General features: G+C 44.2%; 2 protein-coding genes and 1 non-coding gene across 3 annotated transcripts in view; 2 read left to right on the top strand and 1 right to left on the bottom strand.

The window, feature by feature from the left end:
- Positions 1-1091: 1091 nt before the first annotated feature.
- Positions 1092-10536, bottom strand: ptcd3 (pentatricopeptide repeat domain 3). Its single transcript, XM_056439846.1, is given in 24 exon segments — positions 1092-1248; positions 1750-1908; positions 2587-2628; positions 2763-2908; positions 3010-3095; positions 3580-3670; positions 3900-3978; positions 4178-4284; positions 4728-4756; positions 5388-5477; positions 5566-5616; positions 5752-5896; positions 6350-6432; positions 7135-7195; positions 7289-7453; positions 7939-8042; positions 8119-8242; positions 8365-8469; positions 9027-9095; positions 9201-9246; positions 9374-9413; positions 9959-10011; positions 10408-10499; positions 10501-10536. Coding segments are annotated over 24 exon segments (2049 nt in total). The 3' UTR covers positions 1092-1202.
- Positions 10537-10768: 232 nt separating this feature from the next.
- polr1a (RNA polymerase I subunit A) overlaps positions 10769-20344 on the top strand; it is a 33581-nt gene continuing 24005 nt past the window's right edge. The window contains exons 1-15 of the mRNA XM_056439916.1: positions 10769-10918; positions 11368-11476; positions 11654-11749; positions 11911-12060; positions 12299-12409; positions 12605-12690; positions 13101-13189; positions 13431-13511; positions 14149-14266; positions 17647-17809; positions 17969-18130; positions 18871-18993; positions 19203-19430; positions 19544-19651; positions 19756-19902. Of these exons, the coding sequence (XP_056295891.1) occupies positions 10842-10918; positions 11368-11476; positions 11654-11749; positions 11911-12060; positions 12299-12409; positions 12605-12690; positions 13101-13189; positions 13431-13511; positions 14149-14266; positions 17647-17809; positions 17969-18130; positions 18871-18993; positions 19203-19430; positions 19544-19651; positions 19756-19902 (1848 nt within the window). The 5' untranslated portion in view covers positions 10769-10841. The remainder of the gene's footprint in view (positions 10919-11367; positions 11477-11653; positions 11750-11910; positions 12061-12298; positions 12410-12604; positions 12691-13100; positions 13190-13430; positions 13512-14148; positions 14267-17646; positions 17810-17968; positions 18131-18870; positions 18994-19202; positions 19431-19543; positions 19652-19755; positions 19903-20344) is intronic.
- Positions 17154-17272, top strand: LOC130210248 (small nucleolar RNA SNORA5). The gene has a single exon (XR_008834771.1). It is a non-coding gene; the product is annotated as a small nucleolar RNA SNORA5 (small nucleolar RNA).

The raw sequence follows: 20344 nt of genomic DNA, 5'->3' as shown, positions 1-20344 counted from the left end.
TTTGCACTTTCTAATTATTATTTGTTATCACTCTGTAGAGTGTACATAAAAGTGTATTTATATAATAAACATTTGATATAGTGCATTAGTAATTCATATTGTGCATCATTTTACATTATTGTTGGTAATAAATTAATTTAAGCACCCAAAAATCTGAAGAGCCATTTGGGAGCCGAAAGAGCCGGCTCTTTTTAGTGAGCCGAGCCAAAAGAGCCGGTTCACTAAAAAGAGCCGGAATTCCCATCACTAGTGTGTACGTGTGTACATGTGTCTTTAGGCAGGTCCTCCTGCAGCAATTCCCCAGACCACACCCATCTGAAGGTGCCTCCCCCTCCCACACACACACTCACACACACCTCAAGCCCACTTGTCCCTATAAGGTCATACCTCCAGCTCGGCTAATTATTGGTCGGAAAAAGAAGAAAAAAGCATTTCGATGGAGAGCACACCTGTGCAGGCTTTGCACGCCATTAAATGAACACAATAAAATGAGATGCTATAATTATGAAATGTTTTCTGTGTTCCAGCTTTAAAAAGGGATGTTGTAAATAGTTAGCACACCCACACTTTTTACAAATTACTCTAATCCGTTTAGGGAGCATGCTTTGTATTTGAGGGACAGAGGAGCACAATAGGAGAGGATTTTGGGAATATCCTTATCGCTGTGTGTGTGTGTGTGTGTGCGCTTGTCCTTGTGTCTTAACAGTCTCTGTTCTGACTCCCTCACACACACACACAGTATCACCGTGTCTGTATGTGTGTGTACTCTGTGCACACCATGAAGTCAGAGTGGCAATTCGTTCACACACACACACACACACACACACACACACCTTATCAGTGATTTGAGGAAGTCGGGTTGGTTATTACCGAGAGACATTTGCCTCTGCTACTTTCCCTCCAAACCATAAAAAAAAAAAAAATTCCACATCCCTCATCTCTGCTCTTTCAGTGTTTTGGTGAGCTGCACAGTGGGAATGAAACTGTAAGGTATGACAGTGTGATTAGACCCTGTGAGTCACTTGAAAGCTCCCCGAAGAAGGAGAAACGGCGGCCTCTAGTGGACGAACAAAGGAAAGCATGGCTAGAGGTTGAGCTCTTGTTCAAGTAACGTCGATTTTTTTAAATACACAGATTTAGAAACAGAAGCATGTTGGGATCAGTGGATTGGCGTCATAGCTGTTCATCCACGATTGTCTCCTTCAGTCAGAGGTCTCTCCTGTCGCCTCCAGTTCAGATAACACCGCTCTGGATGGGACAGAAGAACACGAGGAAGGGGCAGTGGGAAAAGACACCACATACATCCTGTTGAGTTCAAATGCGACAACAAGAACATTTTCCTCTGGAGTCCTCAGCAGTGACTAAACATCTCTAATCTAAGACGCTTTATTCAGGACAGGGTCCTATTATATGGAGCCTGTAAGAGTTTACAACAGGTGTCTTGGCTGAATCTTTCACAATAAAATGTCCTTGTAACTTATGAATTGTTCCAGAAGCTGAGCATTTTCTTCTGGGCTGAACAACAGCAGAGCAAGTCCTAATTTACCCAGAGTGCATAGCAAACAAACCCTCCTGAAAATAGTGAAGAGCTACAGCTGTATTAGACATCCATCTTACTTACAGATCTAAATCCATAGTTCAGCTCTATCTTCGTCACGCAGGCCTCTGGTGTTTGTGAAATGACAGCCATCGGCCCAAAGATGCTAAAATTAGTAATATTATTTAAGTTTCCCCGTCTCTACTCGTCACCTTTGCTCCTCCGTCACTTGGAACTCGGCCAGCGTCCTCTTTGCCAGTCTCGCTGTTGCAGGCAGGCCGAAGGCTGCGGACATCTGGACCAGCTCCACCGCTTTTTGGGGGGAGCTGCCGCCGCAGCACGCCGACAGGAAGTCATCCAGCAGCCCGTCGCTGGAGGAGAAGAACACAGCGGCAAACGGGCGGTCACAAGGAGTCACAAGCAGCCAATCAGCACAAGTGGGATCAAACGTCAACTTGATGCAACAGTTGCATCTACAGTCATTAACATTAATAAGAGATGTAAACATCTAATAATCACCTTGTGCTAGTGACATTTTTACCGTCTGTGTTGAAAACTTCCTGTCATGACATGTTTGAGATGTCGAAGACAACAACAACGCCACAGATTTACCATGATTTAAAAAAAAAAAAAAGTACAGGGTTCATACACATGTTGACCAATGGATTTCCAGGACTTTAAACCAAATTTCACACACAAACATCAGGTGAAATCTTGGTGTATACACGAGTAATTAATATACCGAAAAATGACACAAATGCATGCGAGACAATAGTTTGATTAAAAGAATAAATATCGATATAAATGTGTATTCTTTTAATCAAACTGTGTGTGAATATAACACATTTCCATGACTTTTGCACAACTTTTGGGATTACATTTGTTTTAAGGAGTTTTACAGGCCTGGAAATAACTTTTTTTAATTCAAAGACTTTTCCAGGTTTTCCATGACCGTATGAACCCTGCAAGTAAAATACTAGCATCCTTTTCTTAATGTGAAACGATGTCATAAATTGTTCTGTTAACGTGTAGTTTGGGCAGAGACTTACTTGGGAACTCTGTTCTTGGACTCGAAGAGCTGCAGCATCTCCCTGCAGACAACAATCGAGCGGAGGAGAAGTCAGATCCATTTCAGCGTGATCTATCATGCGGCGGGTCGCATCAGACTACGGTAAAAGCTCTTCTGTAGGTGGGCGCTCTCTCTCTCTCACTCTCTCTCTCTCACCAGGCCTGCGGGGTCTTGTTGGCTCGCAGCAGCAGGGAGGTGATGTGCGAGAGGGAGGCGCTGCTCCACTCCAGACTGATCTTCCCTCGGTTCCCACCGAACGCACTCTTCACGTCCAGGGCACACGCCGCGAACGCCTCCTGAACCTGAACGTGACACACACACACACACACCGCGTAGTCACAAACACACGTCCACCGTCATCGCGCCGCCGTGCCCACCGTCGGGGCCCCGGCCCTTCACTGACCTCTGGACTGTGTCGGTCCCTGGCCATCAGGGCGAGCAGCTCCTCCACCAGATCGGTTTTGTTATCGTGACCCAGAGACCGGATGTCTGCGGTGAAATGTAAATAATGTGCAGGGTTCATCACGATATTAACCAGGGTTCTTACACATTTTGACCGATGGATTTCCAGGACTTTTCCATGACTTTAAACCATATGTCCATGACCAAACTGAAATCTCGGTAAAAACATGACAAATTTGAACATTTTGTGGATTGAGAGCGTACGCCGGCTTATATTTTGAGCGTGTTTCTTTAAAAAAACATAATAATTATTTCAAACTCAGCGTAAATGAACACGTGATTATAACACATTTCCATGACTTTTCCAAAACTTTTATGATTTAAGTTTTTTTCCATGACTTTTCCAGGCCTGGAAATGACCATTTTAAAATTCCATGACTTTTCCAGGTTTTCCATGACCGTACGAACCCTGATTAACATGCGTCACTAACCCGGGGTCAGATTTCATACTCGAGACTTATACCGAGTGGTATGAAGAGTCCTGTAACCCGAACGGCATCTTGAAACTCACCCTTCCATATGGTGGGCAGCATGTCCAGGCGACTGTCTGTGTCCAGAGCCTGCAGCAGGTCCTTCAGTCCCTGAGGGTTCGGGTAGTACAACTAGAGACGTAATCAAAAGGGCTGTTAGTTCCCAAAAAGCAAGCGCTATGTGAAGTTAGATAAAGGCAAGATGAGAATAGTCTCATCCTGTATTTTGCATTACAAATAAAAGTAATGTATGTCACAGGCTTTTAAAGACCCACATTCTCTTTAATGAAACTTAGTTTTGCATTATGCAAGTTTGGGATTATAGGATTTTAGGATTAGAGGAAGGCAGAGTTGCACTGACCGAGGGAATGAGCCGCCTGTACCACTTCAGCACCACGTCAATGTGCTCCATCATACACAGCAGGTTGAAGAAACGACCGCTGGACAGAGGAGAGATGGGGTCCAGTTTTTTTTTTTTTAAAGAACAGAAAGGTGTAAATTCATCTCCAGAATTAGATATCATCACGAGAGTTCAGGCGTCGGGCTGCGGCGAGGCTCGTCGCCATGTGTGGTTAATGATGTTTCCCCGCCGTCACGCCTTCGCCACATACAGGGAGCGACAGCGGATGTTTCACTTACTAATAAATACTCTGCTGGTAGGAATCTCCCAGAAGCCTCCAGTTCTCCCCGTGTTCTACTAGACTCTGGATCTTATAACCCAGCTCTAGATCTTTATTATCCAGGCACTGTTGGGACACAAACCGACAGAGGGAAACGGGTTAGGTGGACAAATAGATGTTTATTTGTCTGAAGGTAAATTGGGGGAGGGGCACAGTTCAGTGTATCTGGATGTCTTAAGACACATTTAAGATTAGCTGTTTAAAAAACCCCTGAAAAGGTCAGTGACAATTAAAAAGTAATCAAATAACAGTGTTGAAACCAGCCAACATCTGATTACAAATAAATACATTATTATTATTTGTATTTACTTTAAAGGGAAGGATTGATTTAATTGTATGTTAAGAGGGCATAATACATACTATATTGTAATATATAGTTAAAGTATAAGTAGACAGAGGAGCTTGATGACCAAACAAGGCCTATAATAACCAAATCTGCAGTTATGGACTTGCACTTGGCAGGATTCCATTTGTGATAAATATTTAAACAAGTAATAAAGAAGACTTACTATTCTCATCGCAGTGGTGAAGAATAGAACTGGAAAGGACAAGAGAGAACAGATGTGGGTAAATCCCTCTGCTTTGTCATGCGATTACAATTGTATATGTGTTTTAAGCAGGCGGCAAACCTCTGAGTCGGAAAAAGTAAAGCCAATGCAGAAGTGCCCAAAACATGCATTCTCTCTAATGGCCATCAGGGGGCGGCTCTTCTGGTTGTATAGAAGTCTATGAGAAAATGACTTCTCTCTTGATGTATTCCCTCAGTAAACACTGTAAACATAACTTTATGGTCTCAAGCTCTAGTTTCAAGACAGAAATACAGTACAGTGTGATGTTCATTTAGTAAAATATAGTCCATGTAAGGAAAGAAGAGTGTGCTTTAGGGCGGAGCCACCTTGTGTTTGACAGGTCGCTACCACAGCGTCTTCCAATCTGGGAGTTGTCTGTGTTTTCAGTTCATAATCTTTAAATGTAAAATGTTTGGTGATCTAAAATGTATTTTTAAGTGTTTGGTTGTACTTGGCTCCACCCTATTGCGTCACTTCTGGTAGAAATAAATAAATGTTGCATTCAGAAGTTTCTCACGTAGGTTTACTCGCCTGGCTATTTGTGGTGAACGCAGCATTAATCTATATTAATCAAAATAATACACGTGCACAGCAACGTACCATCGTTGGGGTCCTGGCAGATGAAGCTGTTTTTTCCCAGCACTGACATCACTTCCTGTAAAATGTCAGTGCTGCCCTGGCCAGAGGAGGCTGGAAGGGGAAATAAAAACCACTCAATGCAAATCAAACGACGGCAGCAGAGACGTCTCAGTATACTGGAACCTCCCACCCCGTTTACCTGCTTTGGAAAAGACCGCCAGGATGTGGTCGAAGGAGGCCAGACTCGGAGCTGAACACAAAGGGAATAGTCCACAGAAAGTTACGGATCATCCATCGTTCCACACGGATACACTGGTGTCTAAATAATGAACTCCAGTGCGTTTTATGTGTCTCTGTGTGTGTGTGTGTGTGTGTGTGAGTTCACCTATTCCCATGGCCTTCATCTCATTCAGAATGTACATAGCTTGTGTTTTGGCGAGAAAGCCGCAGCGTCTCAGCGCTTTGAGAACACTGTTGAAGGTGAGAAGGTTGGGCTGAACTTTCTGCTGATTCATCTGGTTCAACAACTCCTGCAGAGAGAGAGACAGACAGAGAGAGAGAGAGAGTACGGTCAAGGGAAAGGCCGTCATGACACATTTGCAACTAAAAACATTGTAACATCCATCACTCATAGCAGGGCTTTATTGGCTGATTTGTTTATTCATTAGTATGTTTTTACTAAACGGAAAATAGAAAAATAATTAAATAATGAGTTTTAATAATTCCTAGATTATTTTACACTATATATATATATATACACATGCACATAAATATACATATATTCTATCCAATTTATTTGATCATATATTATTTATATTGAGTGTAAAATAATTTAGGAATTATTTAAACTCAAATTAATATTTTAATATAATTAAATTATAGTTAATACTTAACATATACATATTTACATATATAAATTAATATATAATAAATATTTACTTTTTGGGGATCCAAAAACAAGAAACAAGGGAAAGGGGTCTTACAGTGATAAGCTCCCATCTCTCGTTGTATTTGTCTCGGAGGTCTGGAGCGGCTGACACCAGAGCGTTGAAGATGTGGACATCAGCTGGAAACACAAGGTGTGCAGAAACTTCAGCAGGTTGTCTATTTGTGCACTCGTTGGCGCCACCCCATGGTACCATGAAGAATAACACTTCAACTGAACAATAAAACAAGGTTAAAAACCAACATACTGAATTATCCATGTATTAATTAAGTTGTAGGAGAATCAAAATAAGACAGTAAACCAACAGTGAAGGAAGCTGATATCTAACTGTGCACTGAAAATATCCTCACTTCCTCCTTCGGTTTCATGGATTGTGCAAATCTGGATCATGGTCCATGCCGACTACTTATTATTCATTTGTGTCATACTCATTGAATGTTTATGTAACACTGTTCTTATGTACCCATGACATCTATTGCTTCTGTCCATCAGGAGAGAGGGATCCTTCTCTGTTGCTCTCCTTCCCTTTTTTTTCTATTTTTTGGAAGTTTTTCCTGATTCGATGTGAGGTCAAAGGTCAGGGATATCGTACGTGTCCAGATTGTAAAGCCCTCTGAGGCAATTATTACGACACAAATCTTTAACCGCCTCTTGAAATAATAATAAATGCCTTTTTAACAACTGAACTCAAAATTATTGTCAAATATATTAAAATGACCTGAATACTGTCATACTTTGTATTTGAGTTTTAAAGCAAAGAAAAACAATCACTTCAACCTACAATTTCCACTCAAATTATTGCCATCCCATGGTGTAACTCACCTGTCACTCTGTTGTTCAGCATGTCGGTGTACTTGCTGTAGGCCTTTGCGGAGGCTCCGTGCTGAGGGAAGACGGACAAACACGTGCACTTTAAACAGACGACACACCGACATGACTTCAGCGTAAATGACCTGAGCGATGAAACCCCACAAACCTTCACCATGCCCCTGATCAGAGCTGAGAAGCAGCGCGTGTCTCGCTCGGGCAGCAGGTTGAAGATCCTCTCTGCGTTGGAGTTCTCCTTCCAGGTGAATCTCAGCATGTGGGAAGTCCGACGAAACCTCCCTTTCCGTCTCCTCACCTCCTCTTCCGACTCCTCCTGAAAACAGAGACACACAAAAGTAAGCATACATACATATATATATATACACACACGATTTTTTTTTTACATAAGAGTTCTTATATACATGTGTATACATGTATATATATATATATAAGAAATCTTATTTAAGAAAAATCTTATGTATACATTTATTTGCCGGGTTGATGACATGATATCATCATGGTGATTTTGTATGTATTTTATTTTATTTTAAATCCTTTTTACTATCTGGACCTTTAGTCTGAAATAAAAGTTTGATATAATATGTATATATATCTATATCTATATATTGTATTAAATATACTTTTCTCATTCCAGTTCATTTTTGGGGGGGGGGGGTTGTATTTTTTTCACTTTCTGATGTTTTTAGAGACAAAACAAGTAATCAAGAATTAATTGATGATGAAAAGTTGCTCGCGGCCCCTGCCGTGTCACTCCTCAGCACCCTGAGGTTTGGATCAGGACTACAGGAGAGGACTCACCGCGTCCTCAGCCTGCTGTCCTCCCTCCTGGACCGGGTCTCTGTCACAGTAGAGACAGATCAGGTCTAACAACCCATGGGTCGTTTCCATGGAGACCGCGGTGCCTGAAAGAATCGAGGAATTGATGTAGCAGTATGCGATGAACAGAGGAAGTGTGTGCGTGTTGGCGTGTGCGCTCACCAGATTGCAACAGTTGGTCGTACATGTCGACAGCGGCTGTAACTTTCCTCAAGCTGATTCGTTCCTTGAGCGCCTCCTCACTCGTCTCCTCGAGGAGCGGCGTCACACTCTCTGGCATCAGACACTGGACACACGATGAGATTTCCATGAGCGTAAAGCTGCAGTGTAACTTCCAGAACTCTCCTGGACTGAACTCATTTTGTTTGGGTTTTCTATCCTGCAGTGAGAAGGTGTTCGATTTCTTACGGGTATGTGTGGTTCAGCAAAGTCTGTGGTGAAGAACTTGGGATTGCTGTTGACAAAGTATTTGGCCGCGGACCTGCCAGACTCTAGAGAGAGCGAGAACAGCCTCTGCAGAGAGAGGGGCGATGACACACGACCGGTTACTCAATATTTAGGACTGAAATCTCTATTTTACAGCAATTGCAACTGAGATAGCACTCTTCACATTGATTGTGGATACAACAGTAATCTAGACTGTTAGTACTGATTAAGCATTTCTGCACACTGTTGTTGTACATCGGTGTAAAAACAATGTTAGAACTTGAAATACAAGAAGAAGAAATTTAACCAAACTTAATTTGACTCAATATAGTATTAATAATAACAATATGCAATGGATAGCTCTCTTTCTCACAGCACATTGTAGTAAAACCACAAGGTGAACTAATAACCCTAACGACAGGTCCAAAGATACAGCCATACGGAACTTCATCGATTACACCTGGACCTTTTCTAGAATGCTTAAAATAGACACCATGAAAAAATAGATTATTTTAGTTTTCATTGTTTTGTCTGCAGGGTAAAAAGTATTTTGTATGAGACACAACATCTGTCCTATATTTACATAACACCCGATCAAAATTAGCATCCCCTCCAAAATGGCTGAAACATTTTTTTTCACGTACAAACTCAGAGGAGGTCCTAGGAGAGAGGTAAGGGTCATCCTGGAAGTGGTAGGGGTGTGCTGTGGGATCCTGGAAAGAGAAAAGAAGAAAGTGTAACACACAGACAGGCGGATACATGAGTCACTGAAAAATAATCAGAGAGAGAGAGAAGGAGAGATACGAAGGAGCTCTCACCCTGCCGACAGTAGACGCCAGAGCCTCCAGCACTGCCTCCTTGCTCCTGTTGAAGAAAGAAGTGGCATCAGTCACAGTTTTGTTCAGACACAAACATAAAAACGTGGCTGACTCTTAAACTGGGTGATCTGTTTAAATAAGTTTTTTTGGACGTCGCAGGAACGGGCACGTACCAGGTTTTCTTCCTGGGGATGAGAAACGCATCTGTAGAATCTGCAACGACACAGAGGAAAAAGGTGAGATTTTAACGTCACTGGTTGTACTACAATTAAGTACAAATGCCCTCTCAGAATAAATAATCTCAAAATCTAGACAAATTCTCCACACATTAATCCATTTGAAGAATCTGTCTATTTGTTTTTATTGTCAACAAACCAACAGTTAAGACGAAAATCAATCATTTGTCCATCTCTCAATACTTTACAAATTCCCAAACTGTCTGTTGCTCATTGTCATTAATGGCTGCTGGACAGTGTATTTTATGCCTTTATGAGCTTAACGTAATAACTATGCAACAACAGTGTGCCTCATGTTACACCAATTATCTTTACAATCCATATATTCAGTTTATCGTTGAATAATTGCATTTATTTAGCAAAACATGAAACAAATATTGCCATCTTTATGATATAGATGTAGTTCTAAACACAAGCAGTGACCCTGAGGATGAATACAGTCAGACTTAGTCAATATTTTGAAGCTGTTATGATTTTTCTCACACACATACTGTCTGTGCTGACATTATTATTCCAAATTACCTTTGTTAGCTTCTGCAGCTTGTTGTCGCAGAGCTGGAGTCCAACCAAAACTCCTGGAGGAAAACATAGGAAAATAAAACGGTTTTAATTCATAGATCCCCTTGCTGCACATGCCGTATATCATATATTATCTAAGATAACTACACGTGTTGAGGGAGGACATGGCCAGGACATGATCAAACGTACAGAGAGGATGGCTGACGTAAAAGCACCATGTTCTGACAACGGAGAAAACATGAACCGTGTCAACCAATTTACGCCAAATACAGTTTGTATGCCTCACACCTGCTTAACACATTTGCTGCAGTGACGTAGGTTAGCTTTACGAAGACATGACCTCCTGTCAAACAATGCTAGCTGCTGAATGAAAAGCTCATGGAGAGAAAAACACAATTATAAACTAATTTAATTGATTTAATAATATTCTGCGATAAACGAAGCTGTCGTACCTGTGACTCCATAGCTGCTCGATACCATTTCTTAAAAATCGGCTGTTTCTTTGAATATAATGCCCTACGTGCCGTCCGGGCGCCGCCATGTTTGTTACGCACTGAAGGCTTCTGGGAGGGAGAAACCATCTGTGAAAAGGGGAGAGATTAAAAAAATATATAGCACGTTGTATTTGGAAGAAATACTATATTGTATCCACGTAACATCGAGCCAGATCCAATTTAGATATTGAATTTGTCATTTATAAAAGTACAGTGTTCTTTAAGTCTGTGTAAAAGCCTAGTCACCCGTATGTCTGTCTCCCCCGCTAACCGTTCTCCTGGTCGGACGGTCCCACGTGTGGCACAGGAGCAACTTTGCTTCCCATGTGGTTAAACTACGCCATGAATTTAAAGCAATAACCGCTCTAACGTGCGGCTGATTCTCCCCAAAAATGTTGTTTGGGAAAGATGTGCCATGGCGGCGACTGGAGGGCATGTCGTTTGGCATGTACTCTACCGAAGAGATAAGGTGAGCGATGGCTTTTGGCGTTAACGCTCAACAATAATTCAAAACAACATGTCAGCTACCTTTAAGGCCGTGTCCCAGTTCGCCTCTCGCTAACTACGCAGACACTTTAGCTACAAGTTGCTAAGTTACTGTTTAAAATTACGTGTGCACCAAACGAGATTTTATTGCAGCAACTGTGGGTGTCACTCAGAAAGAATAATGTTACCCCATTGATTTCAGTCCATAGCGGTTCATTCAGATTTCATCCTGCGTTGGTTAAACCCTGTATACACACAACCGCCTACATATTGATCATACTAATACTAATAATAATGTGACGAGGCGACCCTGAAATCGTAAAGTAACCCCAACAAGTTGCTTGGAATCTAATGTGTAATTGTGGAAGCAGATCCTTAATTAACACGCTATTTATAAGGTTTAATAATGCATTTTTCTCATGTCCTGTTCAGGAAGCTGAGTGTGAAGGCGATCACCAACTTCAGGTTCCTCGACAGCGTTGGGAACGTGGCCCCGAACAGCCTGTACGACCTGGCCCTCGGGCCAGCAGACAGCAAAGAGGTACGGCTTCACCCAAAATCATATCACATACACATCTGTATGGGTGCCATGGATCCCGACTTGTAGGAGTACCTCTGTGGTTTACTATTATCTGTGTACAGTTTAAGATTGTGAGCTTTAACTTCCAGTGAGCACTTTAAAATGCTTTCACGTTTTCTCTGATCTTCTGTCCACCAGGTGTGTTCAACCTGCTGTCAGGACTTCAACAACTGTCCAGGACACCTGGGACATGTAGAGCTACCTCTCCCTGTATACAACCCGCTGTTCTTTGATGTAAGCATATGTACTACTGGATATTACTGGGTTTCATACTGGTAATGATGGACCAGCCTGACAAGTTAAGATAGTATCACTTTCTAAATCATGTTATAGTCTACCTGCTTTTATGATTATTCTTTTTTTTTGCTATAATTGTCATGCTTTTGTCTCATCAGAAACTCTACATGTTTATTCGTGGCTCCTGTCTTTCGTGTCACATGTTAACATGTCCCCGAGCTGCCATCCACCTGCTCCTCAACCAACTGAGGTTAGTGGACCATGGGGCCATGCAGGAGGTCTACCAAATAGAGCAAGTTCTCTTCCAGGTGGGTTTAAAACTTTCTTCGGACACTAATCAGGGCAGGATTGTTCAGACTAAAGCAAACTATCCACAAAATGTGAATCGGTCGTTATTCACCATTTCAATACTTGTCCATTGATCTGCAGATGGGAATTGTAATGTTATTATTTTGGGTGTTGTGTTGTCATTTCTTATTTATTGTGATTGAAGTCTAGATCTCATTTATCCTTGACTTATTCATTTGTGTAAATTGTGTGTGTCAGCACCTGGAGGCAAACCCTAAAGCCACTGGAGATGAGATCGGGCAGGTGCTGAAGCAGTTTACAGACACCGTACTTGGAGTGAACGCTGAGGGTTCCAAAAACACCAGACCGGTGAGTACGCACTCACGCATCCCGTGAACAAACATTACAGTATCATAAGAGGTCCACGTTGACCTGTTAACCTTGAACTCAGTTAGAAAAATGAGCATCTCACACAATGAAGTGTGTGCAACCACCAGCTTATTGTTAAATACCACGCAGTCCTCGTGGAGTCCTCTGGCTTCATTTTTGTGTCTTTTTTTTCAGATCAAACTCCTCGTGGAAAAGAAGAACAGTTTGATAGGTGATTTCTGGAGGATCCAAATGAAATCTAGGAAGTGCCCTCACTGCAGGTAATTGATACAATTGGTGTTGCATTGAACCTGATTCTCATTTAATGTTGAGTTCTAATACTTTCTATACTTGGTGTATAACCCCTTACTGTGTACCAACTGTTCTGGTCTATTGGTTGCATAATGACGCCGAAAACCGGCGTCTAATATCCCACTTGCCACCAGAAGTAGATTGCTGTGTATGACCACAGTGAAATATTCTGATTTTTTTACGCTTGCGCTCAAAATCTAAGCATGCGGGAAGAAATGTCCTCTATATTTGTGTTTTATTAGGCTTATAAAGAAGTCAACAGTAATGATGAAAATGGGTATTTACTTAAAACGTGGCTGAAAATATAGGTTGCATAATAATCTATCGCATTGATAATTGACAAATTCTTAAGTGTGTGTGTGTGTGTTCGCGTTTGTAGGAGCGGCAAGTTCCAACTGCGCCGTGAACATAACAGTAAGCTGATCATCACAATGCCATCAGTACCAATCGGCGTGGAGACCCTTGATGGTTAGTAATCATTTGAAAGAAATATTTTACACATGCCGTTCATTGTTGTGCCAACAGGAGGAGAATGAAAGTATTGTTCATGTCGGACTGGGAAAGAAACTGTTTTAGTTTTTGTGTAAGTGGTGTGTGACCTGTCACTGTGCAGCACCACCAACATGGCCCTCATTGTAAGCCCTGCCTAGACACACACACACACAGGGTAAATGGACATTAACCTGGTTTTGTTCCTGTCTTCCGGCAGATGATCTGTTGGCTGGAAAGAGAGTCTACATGACGGCTAGCACTGCTAGAGAACACATGATGAAACTGTGGGAAAAAGAAGGTAAGGTAGGACCAACAATATAATGGAATTATAGGTCGTAAATGTCTGAAGAAAAATTCTGACTTATTACTGAACAGTTTTGAATGCCTCATGTTTACTACTGCTTTGTGTTTCTGGTCCCTCTTTTATGGGCATTTTCTTCATGCTGCATGAATGGCGTTAATCACCATGTCGTTTTCTAGAAAGTAGAACTTAAGACGGTTTAACCCTTGTGTTGCCTTCGGGTCATTTTGACCCGATTCAATATTTAACCCTCCTGTCGCCTTCGGGTCAATTTGACCCGATTCAATGTTTAATGTCGGTGTTCTTTCGGGAGTCAACAAACAAACATAAAGTACCTCACACTTAAACTTGGAAAACAATATTAATTCTAATAATTTTCTGGAGATTTTAATAGCTGGGGTCATATTGACCTCAAGGGTAAAATATGTTAGTAAATATAAGGGTAACAGGAGGGTTAAACATTGAATCGGGTCAAAATGACCCGAAGGCGACAGGAGGGTGAAATTGACCCGAAGGCAACACAAGGGTTAAGAATGCAAAGTTGCAAAAGAAAAGAAAAAACCTCAATCACATTTGTTTGTTAAGAAGGAACCACTTTCCAAATAAATTTTTTGATCTCCCTTCTTTCTTTCAGGTTTCTTCTTGAAGTGTCTGTTCGCTGGGTTGGAGGATGAGACGACGTCAATGGAAGGAGAGGGAAGGTTCTCTCCGGACCTCTTCTTCCTGGACCTTATGGTGGTCCCACCCTGCAGGTACAGTGTGACCCAACCATAGAAATGAAGTCTCTCTTTCAGTTCAATGTCCTTCCTACTCTTATGCTGCAAAGCGCTGCAAAAATGTTGTGCCAGTGGATTACGTGCAAAGTCAAAGCACAGATTCGAATTTCCGACAGGCAGCACGATTAGCGCAAAGCAAAAAATTCCCCTCTTTCGGAAACGGCAACAAATTCAGATTTTAACGAGCTCTTCATTTGAGAGTCTTTATACTGTTTATGTAGAACTGTTGGCCGTGGGGATGCGCCCGTACTATTTGCCGAGAGAGTTCACGTCCGCCATTGTGGTTGTCATGTACGTGCCGCCATCAGCTGACGCTGAGGAAGCTGTGGACAACATCCACTCCACTGTGTCTGCTCTGCTGAATCATCAGCCTGGAGCATTCATGGCTATCACTGGTGACTTTAACCACACCACATTGGAAAAAGCTCTGCCAACCTTCCATCAATACATAGACTGCCCAACAAGGAACAATACAACTCTGGACTTGCTGTATGCTAATACTAAGGACGCATACAGCGCCACTGCCCTTCCCCCCCTCGGCAGGTCTGATCATGACCTGGTCCGGCTGACACCCAGGTATGTTCCTCTGGTGAAGAGGCTGCCGTGACCACCAGGACTGTGAGGAGGTGGTCTCTGGAGGCTAACGACGCCTACAGGACTGCTTCGAGTCAACGGACTGGGATGTGTTGTGTGGACCGCATGGGGAGGACATCAACAGGATGACCGACTGCATCACGGAATACATCAAGTTCTGTGAACACACCACCATCCCATCACGGACTGTGCGCTGCTTCCCAACAACAAGCCCTGGATCACCAGGGACCTGAAGGCGCTTAACATGAAGAAAGCTGCTTTCAGGTCTGGAGACAGGGATGAGCTGAGGAAAGCCCAGCGCAACCTAAAGGTGAAGCTCAGGGAGGGCAAGGACTCCTACAGGAGGAAGCTGGAGGCCAAACTCCAGCTGAACAACACAAGGGAGGTGTGGTCTGGCATGAAGCAGATAACTGGCTTCAAGGTGGAGGGAGACAGCCAGGGGCTCCTGGAGAGGGCCAACGAGCTGAACTGTTTTTTCAATAGGTTCAGTTCACAGCCCTCCTGTCTCCTCCACACATCACACCTCCCAAACACCTCCCCCTCTGTCCCCCCTGCTGAGCTGCACATCCACCGAGCCCTCAATAACAATGAGCTCCTCCACCTCCCCTCTCTGTGACGACTGACCAGGTGAGAAGACAGCTGGAGAAACTACACCAGCGCAGAGCTGAAGGTCCTGATGGCATCAGCCCCAGGGTCCTAAAGACCTGCGCCACCCAGCTGTCTGGTGTCCTGCAGCACCTCTTCAACCTCAGCCTGAGGCTGGGGGAGGCCCCGGTGCTGTGGAAGACGTCGTGCCTGGTCCCTGTCCCAAAGAAGTCAGCACCATCTGGCCTCAACGACTACCGACCGTCGCCTCACCTCCCATGTGATGAAGGTGCTGGAGAGGCTGGTCTTGGCCCACCTCCGCCGCAGGTGAAATCGTCGTTGGACCCTCTGCAATTTGCTTACCAGCCTCATGTGGGAGTGGACGACGCCATCATCTACCTGCTGCAACGAGCTCAGTCGCACCTGGATGGAACCGATGTCTCTGTGAGAGTCACTTTCTTTGACTTCTCCAGTGCATTTAACACCATCCAGCCACTGCTGCTGAGTGAGAAGCTGCGGTGGTCGTGTGGACGCGTCCACCATCTCCTGGATCACTGACTACCTCACAGGCAGACCACAGTTTGTCAGAATGGGCGTGTGCTGTCTGGAACGGTGGTCAGTGATGTTGAGCCCCACAGGAACTGTTCTGTCTCCTTCCTCTTCACCCTGTACACCAGTGACTTCCAGTACAACACGGAGTCATGCCATCTGCAGAAGTACTCTGATGACTCTGCAGTGGTCGGGTGTATTAGGGATGGACGGGAGGAGGAGTACAGGGCAGTGGTGAGTGACTTTGTAAAGTGGGCCGATGAGAACCACCTGCGGCTGAACGTGGCCAAGACCAGAGAGATGGTGGTGGACTTCAGGAGGAAGGCGACAGCTCCTCCACCTCTGAGTGTCCTGGGAGTGGACGTGGACATGGTGGAGGAGTACAAGTACCTGGGCGTCTCCATTGACAGCCGACTGAACTGGAAGGCCAACATCAACGCTGTGTACAAGAAGGGGATGAGTCGACTCTTTCCTGAGAAAGCTTGATCCTTCAACGTGTGCAGCAAGATGCTGGAGTTATTCTACCAGTCGGTTGTCGCCAGTGTGCTGCACTTTGCCATTGTCTGCTAGGGGAGCAGCATCGGAGCCGGTGACACCAGCCGTCTTAACAAACTGGTTAGGAAGGCTGGCTCCATCATCGGCTGCCAGCTGGAGCTCCTGGAACAGGTGGTGGAGAGGAGGACGCTGAAGAAACTGGTGTCCATATTGGACAACCCGGACCACCCTCTCCACCACCTCCTACAGGGACAGAGGAGTACTTTCTCCAGACGTCTCCTCACGCTCCGCTGCCACAAGGACAGATACAGGAGAACATTCCTGCCGACGGCTATGAGGCTCTACAACAGTTCACCTCTTGCCAGATCACCCTAACCCTTCTTATATTTTGTGTTTTGTTTTTTTATTCTTGTGTGTTGCTGCTACTGGCTCGACAAATTTCCCCTTGGGGATTAATAAAGTATATATCTATCTATCTATCTATCTAGTCTTGTGTCCCTGTTACTGAAATCTACAGTTCCAACAGTCCTCATTTGGTTGCTCGAGTGCTTGGATTGGAATAAAAAATGCCCAATTACACTAACCCAGCAGCTGTTCACTCTGTGGTTTTAAAACAGACGTATGTTCAAACCAGCTGAAAAGCAGCCGTGTCAAATTCAGTGCCACTGGCCAAAATGGCTGCCACAGTGACGGTGTAGTTCATGGGCCCCACGGTGCTCCATCATGGCCACTGGGGATAAATATGTACTACACACAAACATCTCTGAACCAGTGAACGGCACTGTTACTTCACAGCTGATAAATACGTGTATGTGTATATATCACCGTCTTTTTTAACTCACGTTTCCACAGAGATAAGCCACGCCCCCTCTCCAGCGCAACTGACGCAAAGTGTCCACGCGTTAGTCGTGACCTCCTGAACAATCGCCACAACGCTCCCAATTCTAAAGCGGGTTCAAACTGAGGCGGATGCACAATTGGCATCCAATCTCAGTTTAGAAATCTAATTATAATGTCAAAGTGGACGTATTTTATATTGTGTGACCATGAAGCTAAATACCAATAGTATTATGAGATGTTAGCGGCGGTTGTGTGTGTGTTTTTTCTCACCCTCCTCCTCCTCTCCCTGTCAGGTATCGTCCAATCAATCGACTGGGTGACCAGATGTTTACAAATGGTCAGACGGTCAACATGCAGGCCGTCATGAAGGACTGTGGAGTCGTTAGTAAACTTCTGGCTCTCATAGCAGGGGAGAAAGCAAAGCAGGAGGAGGAGCCGGAGGAGCAGCAGCAGCAGGTGCTTTAGTGTGTGCGTGTGTGTGTGTTGAATGTTGCCCTCAAATTCATGTTTGTGTATAATAAGTCACAGCTGCAGAGATCTTGATTATTATTACTTTGTGAGCTTCATGCAACCAAACGGGGATTGACAGCATGTCCCCCCTTGTCCCTTCCTCAGGCTCCTGAAGAGACGGACCAATCGTTTCTGGTTGGCATCCCCGGGATAACCATAACGGATAAACTCTACAACTCCTGGGTGCGACTACAGACCCACATCAACATAGTCTTCGACAGCGAATTGGACAAAATGATTGTGGAGAAATACCCTGGAATCAGACAGGTACCAGAAACACGGACGCATCACGACCGCTTTAAATGTCGGATCACCACGTTTCTCCAGCTGCTTCTTACCAATCGCATCTAACGATTATTTTAATCTATTAATCTGTCGATTTATTCTTTCAATTAATCGATGAATACTTTTTTTTTTAAACATTAATTTCCAACCCTTTATTAAAAAACATAACTGACCACACTTTACTCGAGTGAGTTTACTCGCGCGACTATTTGTGATTCATTCGTGCCTTAGAGGGGGCGGGGCTTATCTCGGTTGCTTTGCTCCGTGGAAACGGTTTTAATTTCCTTCATCCACCACGGAAGAACTAACCACTATTTCTGCTTTATACTTATTGAGGACATCCCACAAACGTCGGAACATCCAACGCCCTCGTGTTTGGGTTCACAACATCACCCGTAGGCTCACACAGCTCGGTGACTTTCACCAATTCGTCTGGATAACTTCCGCTTCCATCTCCGCGACTTATTGAGTGCCGTAAAAATCGCGCAACACAACGAATCGATAATGAAATTCGCTGCCAACTATTCTAATAATCGATTTGTATCGATTTTTATCGATTCGTTGTTGCAGCCCTAGATAGGACTACGCTAGACTAAACAAATCCTTACACGGTGTAACGATCTGTTCCATGGCACAGTGTGGCTAATCAGCATTTGGCAGTGTAATAAGCCGTCCCTTTTACTCTTGGCAGTTGCCTAATTGTTTCCTTTCCCCCCTGCCAGATTTTGGAGAAGAAGGACGGATTGTTCCGGAAACACATGATGGGAAAACGAGTGGACTATGCCGCGCGATCTGTCATCTGTCCAGACATGTACATCGAGACCAACGAGATCGGCGTACCTATGGTACGCCTTGACCGTGTTTCTGGTGGTTTTAGAGCGGTTACCAGAATTAGAATAGGAGTCGAACAGGAAAATTCCCCAATTTAAATGAACGTAGCAGCAATGTTCAGCAGCGTCTGGCGTGTTTTCTCGTACCGTTGCCACGGCGATCCTCGACCCTCGAGTTTGATCCGGAATGAACCGAGCTCTCCGTCTCTCCCGCGCCCGTGCAGGTGTTTGCCACCAAGCTGACCTACCCGCAGCCCGTCACCCCGTGGAACGTGAAGGAGCTCCGCCAGGCCGTGCTCAACGGACCCAACGTCCACCCCGGCGCGTCCATGGTGATCAACGAGGACGGCAGGCAAACCATCCTCTCGCCCGACAGCCTCGTGCAGAGGGAAGCCATCGCCAAGCAACTGCTGACGCCCTGTCCCGGTCCACACAAGATGCCCATCAAGATAGTAAGTCCGATGCTACGATGATGTCATTGTCGAAGGACACAGACGCAAAGACTTGCACACTCGTGAGAGAAGACCTTTCCTCGTTCGTGACGTAGCCCTTCCCTCTTGTCCAGGTGAATCGCCACATAAAGAACGGAGACATCTTGTTGCTCAACAGACAGCCAACTCTGCACAGGCCCTCCATACAAGCCCACTCTGCACGCATCTTACCAGGAGAGAAGGTACGATCCGTTGGGTTCAGGCCCGGCCAGTTTTCCCCCGCGCGTTTTGAAAGAAGCGCACAGAAATATGACAAATTGCTCTTCATCTTCATGTGGCGCCGCAGGTACTGAGGCTCCACTACGCCAACTGCAAGGCGTACAATGCTGACTTTGATGGCGATGAAATGAACGCGCACTTCCCTCAAAGTGAGCTGGCCAGAGCGGAGGCCTACACGTTGCTCAGCACGGACCAGCAGTACCTCGTCCCAAAGGTTGGTACATGTACACACTCAACCACCGTCGATGGGACTCTATGAAGAGAGCTTCTAACACACCCCGCCATGGTCCTCAACTCTTACGTCAACAGTAATTGTCCCTCTACAGTTTGACAGTTTTTAATCTGTGCTGTTTTAACTAATTATTCCATCAGGCTTGTAATTGAGTGATTATATACAGGACTGTCTCAGAAAATTAGAATATTGTGATAAAGTTCTTTATTTTCTGTAATGCAATTAAAAAAACAAAAATGTCATGCATTCTGGATTCATTACAAATCAACCGAAATATTGCAAGCCTTTTATTCTTTTAATATTGCTGATTATGGCTTACAGCTTAAGAAAACTCTAAAATCCTATCTCATAAAATTTTAATATTTCCTCAGACCAAGTAAAAAAAAGATTTATAACAGCTGAGTGTTTGTCAAGGCTCAGGAAA

The sequence above is a fragment of the Pseudoliparis swirei genome, chromosome 19 (genome assembly GCF_029220125.1).
Source record: "Pseudoliparis swirei isolate HS2019 ecotype Mariana Trench chromosome 19, NWPU_hadal_v1, whole genome shotgun sequence".
NCBI classification, from domain to species: Eukaryota; Metazoa; Chordata; class Actinopteri; order Perciformes; family Liparidae; genus Pseudoliparis; species Pseudoliparis swirei.
This window is presented reverse-complemented; position numbering and strand designations above follow the sequence as displayed.